This window comes from Bos indicus, chromosome 29, assembly GCF_029378745.1.
Source record: "Bos indicus isolate NIAB-ARS_2022 breed Sahiwal x Tharparkar chromosome 29, NIAB-ARS_B.indTharparkar_mat_pri_1.0, whole genome shotgun sequence".
In the NCBI taxonomy this organism is placed as follows: Eukaryota; Metazoa; Chordata; class Mammalia; order Artiodactyla; family Bovidae; genus Bos; species Bos indicus.
The window spans coordinates 11478091-11496658 of NC_091788.1; the positions used below are offsets into that span (position 1 = coordinate 11478091).

The window sequence follows — 18568 nt, forward strand, 5'->3', positions numbered from 1 at the left end:
TATTTCTTTGCATTTATTTTCATTAAACCATATTTTCTGTATACTTCATCTTTTCTTGCAGCTCACCCTGGTGACTGTTTCAATGAAGCTGTACATATTTCAATATAAATATTATTTGTTGAGTATTCATGCCCTTTTATATTCATATTATCTATTTTGTCTATAATTAGATAGGGAGAAGCATTAAAAAATCAGTTTGCTGCAGCAACTTAGCAGAAGTGCTGGATAAATATTTAATGATGGCAATGTTGATTCACTACAGTATACAGAATAAAAATAAAGCAGTTGCCACAACCATGCAATGTAAATCTCCACTACAAAGATGTATTGCCACCCACTGAAATAACTCCCATACAGTATCTTCCTTTTTTTTTTTTTTTTTTTTTGCTGAGGCTTTAAAGCTTTAAATGAGTTTCTGAATTTTAACTTTAATTCCAAAGCTATCCATTTAAGACACTAGGCTTTGCTGTGCCATCAGTCCAATGTTTTAAGGATAGGATTGTCTTAAGGATTGTTTTAAGGATGGATTGTCTCTAATCTTAGGCTCAATCATCTGGTCTAAAGGAACTTCTGTGGCTTAATATACAAATGATTTATAGCTAGTCTTCCTTACTCCTTCAATGTGTTATTCCTCAGATTTACCCTTCCACCTGAAAACTCTTGCCAGATTTATTTTCCCAAGACTATTCTTCATCATTTCACTCTACCCAGAAGAAAATATTCAATGTTAGCTCCATTGAAGGGAAACTGGTATGTGGAAATATTTATGCTATAGCATAGTAAATAGAATGGTAAAGATCATAGGGGTGGATACATTATTCACTCAAGAAATATTTAATGAGCCCTTCCTTGTCCTCAGTTCAGTTCAGTCACTCAGTCGTGTCTGATTTTTTGCAACCCCATGGACTGCAGCACACCAGGCCTCCCTGTCCATCACCAACTCCTGGAGTTTACTCAAACTCATGTCCACTGAGTCGGTGATGCCATCCAACTGCCTCATTCTCTGTCGTCCCCTTCTCCTCCCGCCTTCAATCTTTCCCAGCATCAGGATCTTTTCCAGTGAGTCAGCTCTTCTCATCAGGTAGCCAAAGTATTGGAGTTTCAGCTTCAACATCAATCCTGCCAATGAACACGCAGGACTGATTTCCTTTAGGATGGACTGGTTGGATCTCCTTGCAGTCCAAGAGACTCTCAAGAGTCTTCTCCAACACCACAGTTCAAAAGTATCAATTCTTAGGCACTCAGCTTTCTTTCTTGTCCTTGTGATGTGCTAATTTACTGGGGTATAGATTAGTTTGGTATTTGCCTATGTATTTGAGAAGACTTAGAAGGGAAATATCATATCAGCTGGCACTTGAAGATGAACTAGGAATTTACAACTTGATTCAAATGTCTTAATAACCCTTATATCTATGAATTAATCTATGAATTAGCCTCTCTCTCTTTCTGTTTACTCTAGAGCAAAGCATAATAGTTCTGGAACAGAAAATGGCAAGGATTAAAATTTTAAAGCAAAATGAAGTAGCAAAGGAAAATCTAGGAGTTGATTGAATATATGAAACTTTAAGTTACATTTATATTCTAAATATTTTAGTTGGTAAAATTGTTTTTACCATAAGTAAATGTGGGAAACACAGTACTTTAAAAAAGAGCTAAATTGTTGGAACATGTCTTCATCTAATCCCAGGACAAGGACTCAATGATGGGGCGAAATTGAGAGTGTTGACAAGGTATTCATCTTAGATACTAACAGCAGTTCTGGCTGCATGCAGTGGAAGTAAGAGTTATGAGTATAGTAATTGGAGTCTTTAATTGGCGTGTTAGGTTAGTGCATCATGGGTATGTGCGTGGGAAGTTTGGTGTGTGGAGGGGATGTGTACAAAGAGGATTACTCGTATTCTTCACTTGGCTGAGTTTAAATGGAAGAGTTAAAACAGAGAGTGGGAAAATCAACATTTCTCTCTTCCTTTGGGAAATATGAAACTAGCCAACAAGATCCAATTAAAATACAGGGAAGTCAAGGGACCATTTTATAGTAATTCAGCCTTCTTAATCTCATGTTCCCTAACCCAAAGTTGTTCACTCAACCCAGTAAGGCATCCCCAATTTCCTCCCCATGTTAATGACATTCTGTGTTATAAAATGTAGGATAGTAGAGGAAGAGGGTAAAACAGCATTTATTTAGAAGTTGAATCTTAAGATACCAGCAAAGGAAATACCAACAAAGGTCTGTCTAGTCAGAGCTATGGTTTTTCCAGTAGTCATGTATGGATGTAAGAGTTGGACTATAAAGAAAGCTGAGCGCTGAAGAATTGATGCTTTTGAACTATGGTGTTGGAGAAGACTCTTGAGAGTCCCATGGACTGCAAGGAGATCCAACCTGTCAGTCCTAAAAGAAATCAGTCCTGAATATTCATTGGAAGGACTGATGCTGAAGCTGAAACTCCAGTATGTTGGCCACCTGATGTGAAGAACTGACTCATTGGAAAAACCCTGATGCTGGGAAAGATTGAAGGTGGGAGGAGAAGGGGACAACAGAGGATGAGATGGTTGGATGGCCTCACCAACGCAATAGACATGAGTTTGAGTAAACTCTGGGAGTTGATGATGGACAGGGAGGCCTGGCATGCTGTAGTCCATGGGGTCTCAAAGAGTTGGACACAACTGAGCAACTGAACTGAATCTTAAGATGGCACAACTATGTATACAAATTATATACTTTATTCATATGTAATGCTGTTAAGCCCCCCAATATTGTCTTTGATTTTAATTTTTTTCAGCATTTTATCAGACAAATTTTAAAAATTGCTACAATATTGAAAGAATAATATAATGAACATTGATAGTTTTGGTATTCAACAATTGTTAGCAATATACCAAATGTGTATTATCTACTTATGAAATTATCAATCTATTAATTTATCTTCCCCGATCTATGTAAACAGCTGTAATTATTTTCACAGAACTCTTTGAAGGTAACTTGCATACAGAAGGGCTTCAATATTTATCTCCTACATAACCATGACAGCATTACCAGGCAATAAACAATTAATGATTACTTTCCAGTATTATTAATACCCAGTTCATATGCAAGTTCCCCAACTGTCCTCCTCAACTGTTTATAGTATTTTGTTTTTTTACCAAACCAGGATCCAATCGTGGTTCATGAATTATATTTGAATCTTATATCTTTACTATGTTGTAATCTAAACCTCTCAAAGATTCCCCATGACACTGAACTCTCCCCCCATTTTTATCTTGAATAATTAAAAGCCTAGAGAAAAGTTGAAAGAGCAGTAAACACACTCCATTATACACCTTTACCTTGCTCACCATTTGTTGGCATTTTGCCACATTGGTCCCTGCAGCTCACTTGCTCTAATTCTGTTATTTCTTCTACAGGGCATTTTTCTATAAGATGTTTTTCTTCATTGTCTTAAGATGTTAGTTATGTGAATGCAGGATGACTTAATACATTTTCCTAAGAATAGGAAGTTAATATAAAAAATCAGCTTTAAGGATGGCAAATGTTCTCTTTCAATTAAAAAAAAAAACAAAAACTAGCAGTATTCTCTTTGATGTCCAAATTTGGTCAAGAAGGACCCCTTCAAAATGGCTTTCATGTTCTGGAACTTTTCCCACCCCAATATAAAATTAGTCATCTCTCCAAAGTATTCTGATTCCATTTAGTAGAAAATGATAGTTAGAAACCAAGATCTTGGTGTTAGTTATGCTCCTGACCACGAGTGTGTTACTGTTTCTTAGGTCCTTTTAGTAAACAGTGGAAAAAAAAAAAATATATATATATATATATATGAGAGAAGGAAATGGCAACCCACTCCAGCATTCTTGCCTGGAGAATCCTATTCTTACCTGGAGAATCCCAGGGACAGAGGAGCCTGGTGGGCTACCTTCTATGGGGTCACACAGAGTCAGACATGACTGAAGCGACTTAGCAGCAGCAGCATATATATATAAATGTTATAAGTAGCTAGCAGTATTTCCAGTTCAAATCTAACATTACATACCATTTTGTTAAAACTCCTTGACTTTGTAATTCCTTTCTCTTACACTAAGATGCTCATTTTTTTAATGATACTTTTGTTTGTTTGTTTTATTCTCCCTGATAGACCAAACAGCATCAAAATTACAGCCCTAACAATACAAGTAAACAAACTACTGAATAAAATGCAGGGCTTTTTGCCGTTCACTTTTTTCCATAGAAGGCACTCAAAATAAAATGAACTGTATTTAAAAGTCACTTGAAATAACTATTTTTTTCTTTGAGATTAAACTAGTAATCTGATAGACAGACTAGGCTGTTTTAGTTTGCATTGTTAGAATTTATTGTTTTGTTTCTCTTAAAGTTTATTTGTATATACACAGGATTTAAAAGTAATAGCTGTGGTAAAAGATACAGCAGAGAGATATTGCTTTCATTTTTTTTATCCGTTTCTCCCAGTCCCCTGTAGGCGTAGTCATATATAATTCATTGTCCAAGCGGGACACTTTTGAGAAGGAAATGAATCACTTAAAATAATTGCAATTCATAACTTTTGAAATACTAAGGTATTGATTGAAAGTTAATTTTATTTTATCAGAGAGCAAGTAAAATAGTCACACACTAAAGTGATTCTTTAAAAGCTTTTAAGAATATCTAAATCTTTGTACGTTAAAAACAACATATGTATATGTATAATAAAGCCAGTTTAAAACTAAAATAGTCTATCCTAGACAAAACGATTTTCACTGATGGGCTTACACTGTTACCAATTATTATTATTGTTTGTTTACCATTTGGCATTTCTTACCACAGAAGTAGTAAGATGCATGTGTATGTGTGTGCTTATTAATTTCTTCCTTCCTAATGAGAAAGATAAACATCTTGCTTGCTATTTCACTTATTGAGTGAGTGAAGTCGCTCAGTCGTGTCTGACACTTTGTGACCCCATGGACTGTAGCCCCCCAGGCTCCTCCGTTCATGGGATTCTCCAGGCAAGAATACTAGAGTGGGTTGCCATTTACTTATTAAATATATTTAAATCATTCTCTAACTCTCTGTAGAGATCTTCTTCATCTTTTTTTTTATAACCACATAGCACCTTTTTGGGTAGATGACCATGGCTTATTCAATAAATTCTCTGTTGATTATTTGAAATTCTTTAGTCTTTTGCTATTATAGACAGTGTTGTCACAAGTAGCCTTGTAGATATGCTCTTTGGAATTTATAGAGGTATGATCATAGAGTAGGTTCCTAGAAATGAGATTTCTGGATTAGAAGGAAAACACATGTGTAATTTTGTTAGGTATTGTCAAATGCACTATCATACAAGTTTAATGCTTTGCATGCTCACTAGCAATGTAGGAGAATCCTTGTTTCTTCTTGGCAACTACATTGTTAAAAAGCTTTCACATTTTTGTCAATCAAATAGTAGGAAAGAGTATCTTAGTAGAATTTTACTTCTCTTGTAAGTGATATTATGGATCTTTTTGTATGTTTGAAAACATTTATTTTTCTTTTTGGGTTCAGGCTGCCCACTGTTCTCTTGAGCCTTTGGTATTTTCCTTCCAGATTTCTAGAGGCTTTCTCTGTGTTAAAGTATTACATCTTTGTGCCTATTATCTAAGTTGCAAGTATATTTTTATAGTTTGTTATTCATATTTTGAAAAACATAAATATATACATATATGTGGTTTTATTGCTCATATATATACTCATATATGTGGGCTTCCCCAGGTCACTCTAGTGGTAAAGAACCTGCCTGCCAATACAGGGGACATAAGAGATGCTGGTTCGACCCCTGGGTTGGAAAGATCACCTGGAGAAGGGCATGGCAACCCACTCCAGTATTCTTGCCTGGAGAATTCCATGGACAGAGGAGCCTGGCAGTCTTGGAGTTGCAAAGAGTTTGACATGACTGAAGTGACCTAGCATGCATGCACATATATATGTATATATATATGTTATTGCTCATGAATTTTTGACTCATGTTTACAAAAGCTTTCTCCTATCTTATGTTTTAAGGAATTAATCATGTTTTCTTTTTTTTTCTTTTTTACATCCAGCTCTCTGATCCATTTGGAGTTTATTCTAGTGTACGATGTGAGGTACTGATCTAATTTTATCTTTTTCCAAGTGACTACCCAGTTGTCTCAGTATTATTTATTATAAATTTATTTTTTTCTCACTGATTTGAGATGCCACTTTATCACACACCAAATTATATATATATGTATATATATATATGTGTGTATATATATATATGTGTGTGTATATATATATATATATATATATATATATATATATTTGGGTCTTTTTCTCAACGTTTTTTTTTTTTTTTTGTACTTTAAATGTGCAAATATCATACTGTTTTAATTATAGATAATGATAATCTCCAAAGGTCAGAAGATAATGGTTTTCCCAAGGTCAATTTGCTGAAAAAAGAAAAAAAAAAAAAGGAAACATCAGATCCAGGATTTGATCCATGGCCACCCTATGTTTGTATGATTTAAATAAGCTTCTAAGCTGAATCCTTATCTCAGTTAAATAAATATGATATATTAATAATGATCTTATAGATAGTAAGTGGTAGTGTTTGGCAATTGTAAACTACAAAATTAGGGGTGCAGAGCATTTTTGTAGCACAAAGTGACCGTTTTGTTAAAGGTTGTCTGACCCCTTTCTTAGTATATAGATTATCCTATAGTCTAATTCCAAAAAGCTCTTGAAGAACCTTTTACTTCACAGAAGTAGGATTTTGTAGGCATTCATAATAGTAGACTATATACGGCAAACTTTGAGCTGATTTGAAACACAGTGGACATGATGGGGGCAGGGGGAAGAATCTATCATTGTCTCTTATGACCCACATTCTAATGTCCATGTAATGAGAATGCCTATGATGAGTGCATTATTTTATAAATATGAAAAAAACACTAGAAAATACATATGAGGCAAAAAAAATGCTGTTTCCCTAGTGTTGTGCAGTTTAAAACAAAAACAAAAACCCACTGGCAGAAGCCATCTGGTCCTGGCAACCTTCCCGGTTAAACACTTTTAATTGCTTCTGTGATCTTGGTGGGTTGGTGTGCCATGGTTTCCAGGGATTTGGGAGAATTGACCTTTATGAAGTAATCACAGTTCGTTGTACAAAAGAACTCTGAGTTACCAAAGCAGGCAGCATATCCTGCTGTGGGTCCATGGTAATGAGAATGGATCAGATGTGTGATGATGTCCTATTTGGATTGACTTCACTGTTATAGTCTACACATAGGGGCCTTCCAACAGCCAAGAACATTCCACCTGGAATGTTCTCTGAATTTGGGCAGTGATCATAAATCCAGTAGATTCCGTAAATGAGGTGTGTTTATTTTTAGTCCTTGTGACACCAAGTCCCTTTGCTATACCATCATCTTGAGGTTTTTATTGAAATATATATTCAAAAAATTTTACCAAATTTTTTACTGATGTACAATATTATGTTGGTTTCAGGTATATTTCATAGTGATTTGACATTTACACACATTATGAAATCATGTGGTAACTCTAGTAACCATCTGTCCTCATACAAATTTATTAAAATAGTATCGACTGTATTGCTTATGGTATATATTACATTCCCGTGGCTTATTTATTTTATAACTGGAGAATTGTACCTCTTAATCCCATTCACCTATTTCTCCCATCCTTCTACAAATGGCAAAATTTCAATTTTTTAATGGCTGAGTATTCCATTGTGTGTGTATATATATACATATACATAATATATATCTATAGCTATATACCACATCTTATGTATCCATTTATCTATTTTGGGAGAAGACATTTTCTGATATAGTGCTGATAATCCATATCTATTTTTAATGTCATTCAGAATAAACTGAGCTCAAGCTCTTGAGTTATCGCCACTTACTCTTATATCCTTCCTCCTCCTCTTCAAACATCTCTGAAATTTCTGAGGAGAATGAACTGTACCCTGACGCCTTGACAGTCGCAGAATCAGACGTAGCATCTGAATCTGCTGACTGTCTTTCCAGTGTCTTTCAGTCATCTGCACTGATTTCTCTAGGGCTACAGAGGCTCATTCCTACATTTATCCGAGCCTTAACTGAATGGCTATTATGTAGCATGCGTTATGTCAGGTACCAGGAACCCACCAATAAGTAAAATGTGGTTCTGTTCTTGAGCTATCCTTATTCTGAGCAACTGTATTCTCAGAGGACACATCCAGTGAGGAATATTGTAGAAGTACAACTCTGTCCAAGGAACAGAGAAAAGAATGTTAGACTGGGAGCTAGAGAGCAAAGTCTGTGACCTGGCTTGGCTCCTGGGTGTGACCTTGGACAAGATACGAACCTCTCTGAGACCTAGGTTTTTGTCTTTAAGGCAAGTGAGCTGGCTCAGAGATCTTTGGTCTTTTCTTCTTCTGATGTTCCATCTCTCTTTCTGAAGGTTACTTTGTAACCAATGAAAGTAAATTAGGAAACTCTGTAACAAATACTTGGGCTTCCCAGATGGTGCTAGTGGTCAAGAACCTGCGGGCCGTTACAGAAGACCTGAGAGATGCAGAGAGTCGCAGGTTCTTTCGCTGGGTGGGGAAGGTATCCTGGAGGAGAGCATGGCAATGCACTCCAGTATTATTGCCTGGAGAATCCCATGGACAGAGAAGCCTAGTAGGCTTGCCATGGGGATCGCAAAGAGTTAGACATGACTGAAGTGACTTAGCACCCATTTGTGTGTCTGACAGTTCCCAGAGTTAGCCCTTATATTTTTAGGATTTGGTACACTCTTCTTTCCTTGTAGCCATAACACCAGGTGTGTGATTTTTCTGGATGGGTCTGCTGAACTCTTTGTAGATTCTATGACTGTTTCTACAAAAATCAGGGCTGGTTGTTAAGCAGGCCACTACAGTCCTACTCAGCTAAAGTCAACACAGAGAAACGTCATTGAATTTTTGCATTTCTAATCTCTAGTGGGTGATGATGTAGTCCTTTCCACTTTAGTGTTAAAGAAAAGAAAAACTAAAAAAGTATTACACAGTTAAGACATTCATAATTATTTTCTTATTTCTATGGAACCAAACTGGCATCCCTCTAAATGGAATAAATATTTTGCCCTAAGTGTGTAAAAGTGATTACTCATGACTTTATAGCCTGTGCAAGAAGAATGGCTGTATTAGCCAGTTAACATTGGGTCATTCCTCAGTTTCTAGACAAGTAGAACATTAGAGATACTGGGTAATATGTTTCTTCTTTCTAGAAAATTAGATTTATATGCATGTTTAAAAGCACAGTCATCACTCTGTCAGTTAATTTCAGCTCTTGTATATGTTTATTTGCACTATTAATAAATCATGGAAAAAAGTTTTTAGAATCATTATTTTATAGTGATTAAAAGACTACCTAAGGAAAATGAGGATATAGGATCTGTGGTGATTGCTTCCAGAAAGGCTCTAAGTGGTTCAATTTGTGGTCAGAGTCTCTGACTGCCTGGGGGGAGTTTTGATAAGTGGGAGCTTCTCCTCTCTGATGTGTAAGAAATCTGTTAAAAAAAAAAAAAAAGAAAGAAAAGAAAAGAAAAATGCTGATATTATTAATTGGAGATCATAGAATTTTAGAGTTAATAAAGACCTGTGCGATCATTTAGCTCCACCTCTTTATTTCCCTGATGAAGAAAGTGAGGCATAAGAAACTTAAAACTCTGTTCAACAGTAATGACAATTAGTAGCAGAATCAGATCAAGAAAAGTGAATCTACTGACTGTCTTTCTGGTGTCTTTCAGTTGTTTGCACTGATTTCCCTCTAGAGGCTCGTTTATTCATTTACACAAGCGTTAACTGAATGACTATTATGTAGCACGTGCTGTGCCAGGTACAAGGAACCTAACAATAAGTAAAATGTGGTTGTTTCTCTCTCACAACTCAGTTTCATGTATCAGAAGTGAAGTGAAGTGATGTGAAAGTCGCTTAGTCGTGTCCAACTCTGTGACCCCATGGAATTCTCCAGGCCAGAATACTGGAGTGGGTAGCCTTTCCCTTCTCTAGGGGATCTTCCCAATTCCCAACCCAGGGATTGAACCAAGTCTCCTGCATTACAGGCAGGTTCTTTACCAGCTGAGCCACAAGGGAAGCTTGCTTGTACCTCTGAAAAGTTATAAACTGGTACCCTTCTCTACTCCAAAAAGAAAATTTCAGTATGGATTGATTCAATAGAATTGTGATAAAGCCAGTTAACTTTTATCCTTAGGTTTCTTACTCCTTAAATTACTTTTGAATTCTTTTCCAAGGCTTATTCTTTTATCAAGGCTTTTATGAAGTCATGACAATATAAGCCCATTATACTTGATCAATTTCTTCATCATTTTTGGACTTCTGCCTATTTATGATTGATTGGCAGGCCAATTAACTTTTTTTCTCATTTCTGGTCATTTAAAAAGATATCTAAAAGCATAACTCAAATTAAACAATTTTAGAAACACTTAGTCTTCACATAAATACTCTTGCAGTTAGTATAGTTATGAAACATACATTGGTAAAGGCATAGAAGAGAGACTGTCCTAGATTTGAGATCTAGATCCTTTACTTGCTACATGACATTGGCCAATTTATTTTAAATTCTGGGTCTCCATTTTATCAAGCCTAAAGTGGAAATAATAATTCCTACCTTGAAATACTTTCGGGATGCTAAAATGAGTGTGTGTATAGTCCGAAATATAAGGATGGAAAGAGAAATAGTTATAACTCCTAGCCTTTGAGGAGTAAAAGTCAATATTGTTACAATTTTTCTATTTTTTCATATTTCTGACAATGCAGTTCTAGTGAACTAATAGGATTTTCAGCCTTGCAGAATTAAAGAAATTTCCAAGGGTTATCCTATCAATTTCACTGCCTTTAGATCAAACTGATTATGAAATACTACACATATATGGAAGCTATTTCCTGAAAAATTATCCACTGAAAATTTTATAGGGCAGCACAGTAAAATAATTTCTCCATTTATAGCATATGTGGATTTGGGCAACTTGCTTTCTTTGATCAGCATTGTATTCTTCATGTATATCAAAGAATAACTTTACAAGGGCAAGAACCTCACATGTCTTATTTCTCACAGTACCATGAGCATTAGAGAAGTAGCTGACACACGATACATACTCGATAAAACTTCTTGAACATATGAGTAAATAATTGCACTATTGTAAAAGTTAAATTTCATATATTTGATAATAAACATAAATAACTTATTTGTGTTTGATATAAATGACATTAAGGTGGTATAATTCATGGATATATTCATTAAGTGAATGTAATGATATTTTCCCTAATAGAAAAACTAAAGTACAGGTCATCCCCAAGTGAGCCAATCTGAAAGCTATATGATACATAAGTATCATATATTTTTATAAATATGAATATTATATATTCATATTATACTATGTATAGTACAAATATTAAGTTTTTAACCTTGGAATTCTTTATCTAGCAAATCTTCCAAGTACTGGGATGGCCAAAATGTTCGTTTGGGTTTTCTATAATGTCTTAGAGCAAAACTTGAACAAACCTTTTGGCAAACCCAATATAATTGGTCATTTATTATCTGGATGTAAAAACAGACAAGCATATAAATAATACTATGACCTATTCTCATTAATAAGAATGAATATATCCTAAATAAAATGCACCCAACAAAATTTAACATCAGTGAAGAATCATTTATGAAGATTAAGTAGGAATGAATCCCTGGAAGCCAAAGATGATTTAATTAGAAATCTATTACCATAAATCATAACATCTAAAATGAAATTTGAAAGTATCATTCTAATACCTGTTAAAGGCATTTAATATAATTTAACACTCATTCCTGATAGAATCTCTTAGAAAACTAAAAATAAAAATCTATATGTTTAACACTATAAATAATAACTATCCCAGATTAACAATCTTTCCTATACTTAATGTTGAAATACTAAAAGAATCCCCATTAAAGTTAGAGGAAAAGAAAGTAATTATTATTACTGTTATGCTTTAACATTATTTGAAATTTCTGAACACTGAAATATGACATGAAACAGAATGAGATATATCTGATAGAAGATTAATTTCTGTTTTTTCCCCAAAACTCAAGAGATGTGCTTGATATAAGAGAAGTAGTAAATAATCAGTTGCTTCCCTAATTACCTCAATAAAGAGAAAATATGGGTTTAAATATTCCATTTACAACAGCAGCAAAAAATACAACATACCTAGGAATAAATCTGTTTCCATCTATGCAAGACGTAGGTGGAGAAAATTATAAAATTTTACTGATTGATGTCAAAGGGTATTTGAATAAATGATAAGTTAACCCATATTCCTGCAATGAAATGTGATATTGAAAAATCTTAATTTCTATTCATATTTAATACAGTTCATCATAGACCAATTAATAAAGCATTTAAACCTAACAGAAAGATTCTGGTTTTTTAGAGGAATAAATGGATGATAAGAGTAATGATGCTTTTGAACTGTGGTGTTAGAGAAGACTCTTGAGAGTCCCTTGGACTGCAAGGAGATCCAACCAGTTCATTCTGAAGGAAATCAGTCCTGGGTGTTCTTTGGAAGGACTGATGCTAAAGCTGAAACTCCAATACTTTGGCCACCTCATGCAAAGAGTTGATTCATTAGAAAAGACTCTGATGCTGGGAAGGATTGGGGGCAGGAGGAAAAGGGGATGACAGAGGATGAGATGGCTGGATGGCATCACCGACTCGATGGACACGAGTTTGAGTAAACTCCAGGAATTGGTGATGGACAGGGAGGCCTGGCGTGCTGCGATTCATGGGGTCGCAAAGAGTCGGACATGACTGAGAAACTGAACTGAACTGAACTGAAGAGTAATGTTAGCTGTCAAAGTGTAGAATGGTGAATGGGCTATTTGTCCTACTGCACATATACATTAATAAGCATTACAAAGCTGTAACAATTAACAAATGGTGTACTGCTGACTCAAGAATTGGCTGACAGACCAATTCAATAAAATGGCTGTGAAACAGAGGTTAGTGTAGGAAATAATGTCATATATGATGAAGGAATTAATGTAAATCAGAGAAAAACAAATAGATTAATCAAGACTTAGGGTTCAGAAAATTGGTAATACAGTTGGAGCCATTCCTACTAGTATAAAGAGTACTTAAGAGAACAGGTTCTGGAAGCTTTCAGAGTTCAAATACCAGCTATATCACTTACTAGTCATATGCTGCTGCTGCTGCTGCTGCTAAGTTGCTTCAGTCGTGTCCGACTGTGCGACCCGATAGACGGCAGCCCACGGCTCCCCCATCCCTGGGATTCTCCAGGCAAGAACACTGGAGTGGGTTGCCATTTCCTTCTCCAATGCATGAAAGTGAAAAGTGAAAGTGAAGTCGCTCAGTCGTGTCCTACTCTTGGTGACCCCATGGACTGCAGCCTACCAGGCTCCTCCGTCCATGGGATTTTCCAGGCAAGAATACTGGAGTAGGGTGCCATTGATAACTTGGGATAAATAAATTAACCTCTCTAAACTTTAGTTTCCTCATGTATAAAACAGAGACAGTAATAGTTTTTGCCAATATCTGTTAATATAAGTATTAATAATAGTCATAAAATGGTTATGGGAATTAAACAGACAATTTATTCCATGGACATAGGAGCCTGGCAGGCTATAGTCCATGGGGTCGCAAAGAATCAGACATGACTGAGTGACTAACACACACAAATAGATAATTCAGTATGTTGTTTGGCAAATAATCTTTGCTCAATAAACATGATCAGTTATTTCTATAATCAAACACCAAGCTGATTTCATATGCATTAATAGACTAACATAAAAATAAAGCCATGAACAGTTCTTATTTAACTGATTTCAGTTTTGAGAAATTTCTAATCGTAAATACAATAGAAGAGCTTACACACAAAAAAATAGATACGTCTGCATAAGAATTTTTAAATTTATGTTTAAAATATAAGAAACTGCAAGGCCACAAATAAAACAGTTATGTGATAACTATAAGATCTCACAAATCAATAGAAAAACCACCAAGATCCTACACAGCTAAATATTAAGATAAATTCAAATAAGTTTGTTAATATTCTAAATCAGTCATTCAAAATAACGTAAATAAAATATACAAATGTGCATTTAACATAAAAAAGAATATGGCAGTGCTCCAGTTGCCAAGAGTGTGGGAAGATGTTCACTCCAGGATGCTGCTGGACAGGATTTATATCATGTAACATTTTGGAAGGCAATTTGGCAACACTTCATAGAGTCTCAAAATGCTGTCACCGTTTTAGTCTTATTCTAGGAATTCATCCTAGGGAAATAATCAGAAAAGCAAATAAACATTTTTGTATACCTATTTTATCATGGGATTGTTTATAACAGACGGCACAACCGTGAGAGGGAATAGCATGCAGCCAAAAGAAATCATGTCTTTGAAGCACATAGAATGACGGTCCAATTTCTCGCTATAATGGCTAACATATCACGCAAATTATAATCTGTAATCATACCAGTTGCTACATTTATTGCTGCATCATTGTGTGCATCTATATACAGAAGAACATACACCAATTTTCCAGCCTTTAGGTGGATATCAGAATTACAGATAAATTTCACTTTTGTTTTATATAATGTAATTTTAGGTTTTTTATAATAATTAGCAGCACTTGTTCCATCTGAAAAAAATTAGACAAATGGTTGAAATATAGATTGCATTCTGTTTGTCTCTTTTTTTTAGAAGGTAATACTTCACATGTGAAGTGACAGCTTGCATTCTTGAGATTTGTTGTATTTCATCAATTTTGCATGAATTCAATTATAAATTTAACCTTTGGAAAACTAATATTAGGCTTTCTTTTTAGTTTGCTTGTAAAACCTGGGAGTGAAGAACAAAACTGAGGTTATCAAATTGCTTTCAGGAACAGCTGGAAACACCATTCAGGGCTGTATTCTGTTTAATGCTTAGTGCCCTTTCACAGGGAACTAAGAGAAAGATGAGTCTTGGCATATGTTATTTTCTGCATGAAAGCTTACCAAGATCCCTGGTGTATTTCAGTTGCAGGAGTGATAGGCAATAGCATTTTATCGTCTCTGCCATACCGTTTGGCATTTGATTATATTCAGTTTAGTGCTTCATGACATACTGCCTTTGAAAATCTTCCCTCTGATGAACTCTCAAAACATTTAATCTTTTTATTCAATTTTAGCACATTTTATTCCATTTACCAAGTTTTATTCATTGAACAGGTTTATCTTGTAGAAAATCCTACTTCTTCTACCAGACTGTAAACTCCTTGAAGTAGGGAAGTATATCTTACTTACTTCTATGTTTCCTGGACCTCATCCAGAATGTCTTGCACACGAAGGTAGTCATTTGTTACATGAATGAATGGAATAAATGAGAAGTATCTGTTTAATATATTGTCTTCTAATTGTCTTAGATTATATATTTTCTCTCCTGAGATGGGAAATTTCAGGAAAGCACAGCCTAAGCTATCACATATATTTGTGTACCTAATACCTGCTAATAAACTCTGAAGAATGGCCCTTCATTAAATTATTTAGCCTTTTGTTTTGAAAGTAAGTTTAGATGAAATTATCTGAACAGGATTTATTACCAAAACTAGTGGTTAACCTTAACCTATGAACAATGGTTTAAAGATTTTGCTTTTGTCTTTAGCCTCATTTATGATAATAAGTGATTGTTACTTAAAGCCACATCACTTCCACTTACCACTTCCAATTATTTGATAAGTACTTATAATGGACCAGGCATCCTTCTAGCTGGTAAACTTTTTAAAAGAGTCAAATTCCTTGCCTCCATAGAACTTGCATTCTAATGTGGGTGGTGGGAGAGGAAATAAGTGAAAACGATGTTGTTGTTGTTCAGTTGTCCAGTTGTGTCTGACTCTATGCAACCCCATGCACTGCAGCACACCAGGCCTCCCTGTCCCTCACCGACTCCCAGAGTTTGCCCAGGTTCATGTTCATGCATCTGTGATGCCATCCAGCCATCTCATCCTCTGATGCCCTCGATCTTTCCCAGCATCAGGGGCTTTTCCAATGAGTCATCTTTAGGTGCTAATACATTTCGTATTGAAAAATAAAAAGAGAGCAACAACAAAAAACTTCATTGTAAAAGTGTCATTTTAGCGAAGACTTGAAGGAGATGAAGGAATGATCCTGTGGCTATCTCAGGATGAGAATTTCAGGCAGAAGCTAGAGCAAAGTATGAGACCTGAAGAGGGTGTGCTCTTGGAATATTTACAGCACAAATACCAAAACAGGGACCCTTTAGGAGATCTGTATCAAAACGGTGGAGTTAGTTTCTGACTTGGGCAGGGTCGTAATGAGGTATGAACTGCATGTAAACCACTTAGGGCAAAGTCTTGTGCGTATCAGATAATCGACAAATATCGTTTATCATCATTATGTGAATTACATGAACTAGATTCTTAAAACATTGTGAGGAAAAAAATACCATACTCTGATGTCTTTTTAGGTTGAAATCATGTCTGGGTCAGGCCTGCTTGATTCTAATACTAAATAATTATTTCCGCACATAACTGCTTGCCATCTATTCTTTATCTCTGGTGGATAACTATTTATTCATGTTTCTAAATAAAATTATTTAAAATGTGGTCCATGGAGCTTCTGTGAATGAGCTGAGGGAGTTTGAATCTGGCCTATCCAAATGCCCAGAGATATCTGGCGTGGGTTTGATCAACAGGCTTATTCAGTGCTGAGATGAAGGCCCTGCTGCTCAGAACCCAGTGTTCCATATTCCCTTGGCGAGGTTTAATGTTGCTCTCATAGACTAGGTCTTAACAGATATCCTCAACGTGAGCCAAGTTCTCTTAATGGATGTGCTGGAAAGAGCTCAGTGTTATAGAGTCAAGAATGTAATTTGAGCTGTGCAGAAAGGAAACAAATTGATCATTTTGGCCCGCATACCTGAATCTGAAGCAGCCCTTCCCCATTAGGGAAGACTTTCCCACATGATGCAGTTAAATTCCCAAATGTTCCTGGATATGGAGTCCTAATTTAGATTTGCTGTTAAGCCCTTGAATATATTTTTGAATATGCCCTTTTAAATGCTCAATGGAAAGTGTGATGAGCTTCTGGTATGTATTGTTGCATACATGAGCCTTAGTGATATTCTTTTTTTTTTTTTCTTCCAAACTGTGAAAACACACACCTCTAATTACCTTCCATTTGGAGAAAGAAAGGGAACTCAAAGTAGTCCCAAGATCTCTTGGAAGAGTTTGTCTGCCAAAGATTGCTGAGATTAATAGTTTAGAGTATAGACTTTGACACTTTGTTTCCTAAGCAACAGCAAAACATAGAGTAAAAATCAATTTCTGAAATCAAAATTAAGTACCAGGTTAAATCTGTTTCTATACCAAAACCAACTAAATAAAATGGAAAAGAAAACAGAATTGATTGGGTTTTCTTAAATTCTTTATTGATCCACTTGTAATGAGGGCCAGACAGAAACACATTCCCAAAATATTTTCACTGTTATTAAAATGTTAAATGGTGTCAGAAATGGACAGGTGTGAAATTTCATTAGGAAAACTGCTATAGGTGGGAGGGAAGAGAAGAACAGAAGTTAGGTAGAGAAAGAAAAAAAAAGAAGTTTTGGCCGAATTGTCCTAGTTTCTGCTTCTTCATTATTTTATACTTCTTTTTTATGAAGTCATTTTGTCTGTTTTAAAACCCTCCCATTTTTAAGAAAACCAAAAACATTGAAGATTTAGATGACAACTATCCTTTTATATCTTGTTTTAACAACTTTATTGAGGTATAATGACATACGATAATTTGCACATACTTAAAGTGTATAATTTGATAGATTTTGACATAGATCTCCATCTGTAGAGCTATCACTTTATCAAGATAGTGAAGATGTCTACCAAACCCTACAATTTCCTTGTGCGCTTTCATCAACTTTCCCCCCTTTCACTGAGTCCATTACCAGTCAATAATTGATATGCTTTGTGTCATTATAGATAGTTTACATCTTCTAGCATTTTATATAAATGGAACCATAATGTAATCATCGGTATATGCTATTTTTGTCTGGCTTATTTCTCTCAGCCTGATTATTCTGAGATTCTCCCATGCTTTTGCTCATACCAGTAGTTCATTCCTTTTTATTGCTGAGTAGTATTTCATCATATGAATATAACACACTTTATCTATTCATCTGTTGATGGACATTTGTTTTATTCCCAGTTTTTGGCTATTACAAATAAACTGTTATGAACTTCGTATACTATCTTTAAATCAGCATATGCTTTCATGTAAGTTGGATAAATGCCTAGAAGTGGAATTGCTATGTCATGTTGTAGATACACATTGAACTGTTTATGAAACTACCAAACTTTTCCAAAGTGGTTGGCACTATTTTCCATACCCAGAGTGATTCTTCCATTTGACATTTGCACAGTTGCCTCTCACTGGCTGGACATCTTCCTAAGTTCAGTTGGTAGTAAGAACATGATTCTTCTAGATGGACAGCCATCCTCACCATGATGATAGCTCCCCAAGTCTA

At 35.3% G+C, this 18568-nt stretch overlaps 1 protein-coding gene across 5 annotated transcripts in view; it reads left to right on the top strand.

Annotated features, from left to right (window-relative positions):
* The window catches only part of DLG2 (discs large MAGUK scaffold protein 2), a 2332068-nt gene that overhangs the window by 1201872 nt on the left and 1111628 nt on the right, over positions 1 to 18568 (top strand). For 2 of the 5 annotated variants that reach the window (XM_070783335.1, XM_070783336.1), the window contains one exon: positions 6067 to 6108. The exons of the other annotated variants lie outside the window; for them this stretch is intronic. In XM_070783335.1, the coding sequence (XP_070639436.1) occupies positions 6067 to 6108 (42 nt within the window). The remainder of the gene's footprint in view (positions 1 to 6066; positions 6109 to 18568) is intronic. 5 annotated transcript variants of the gene reach the window in all.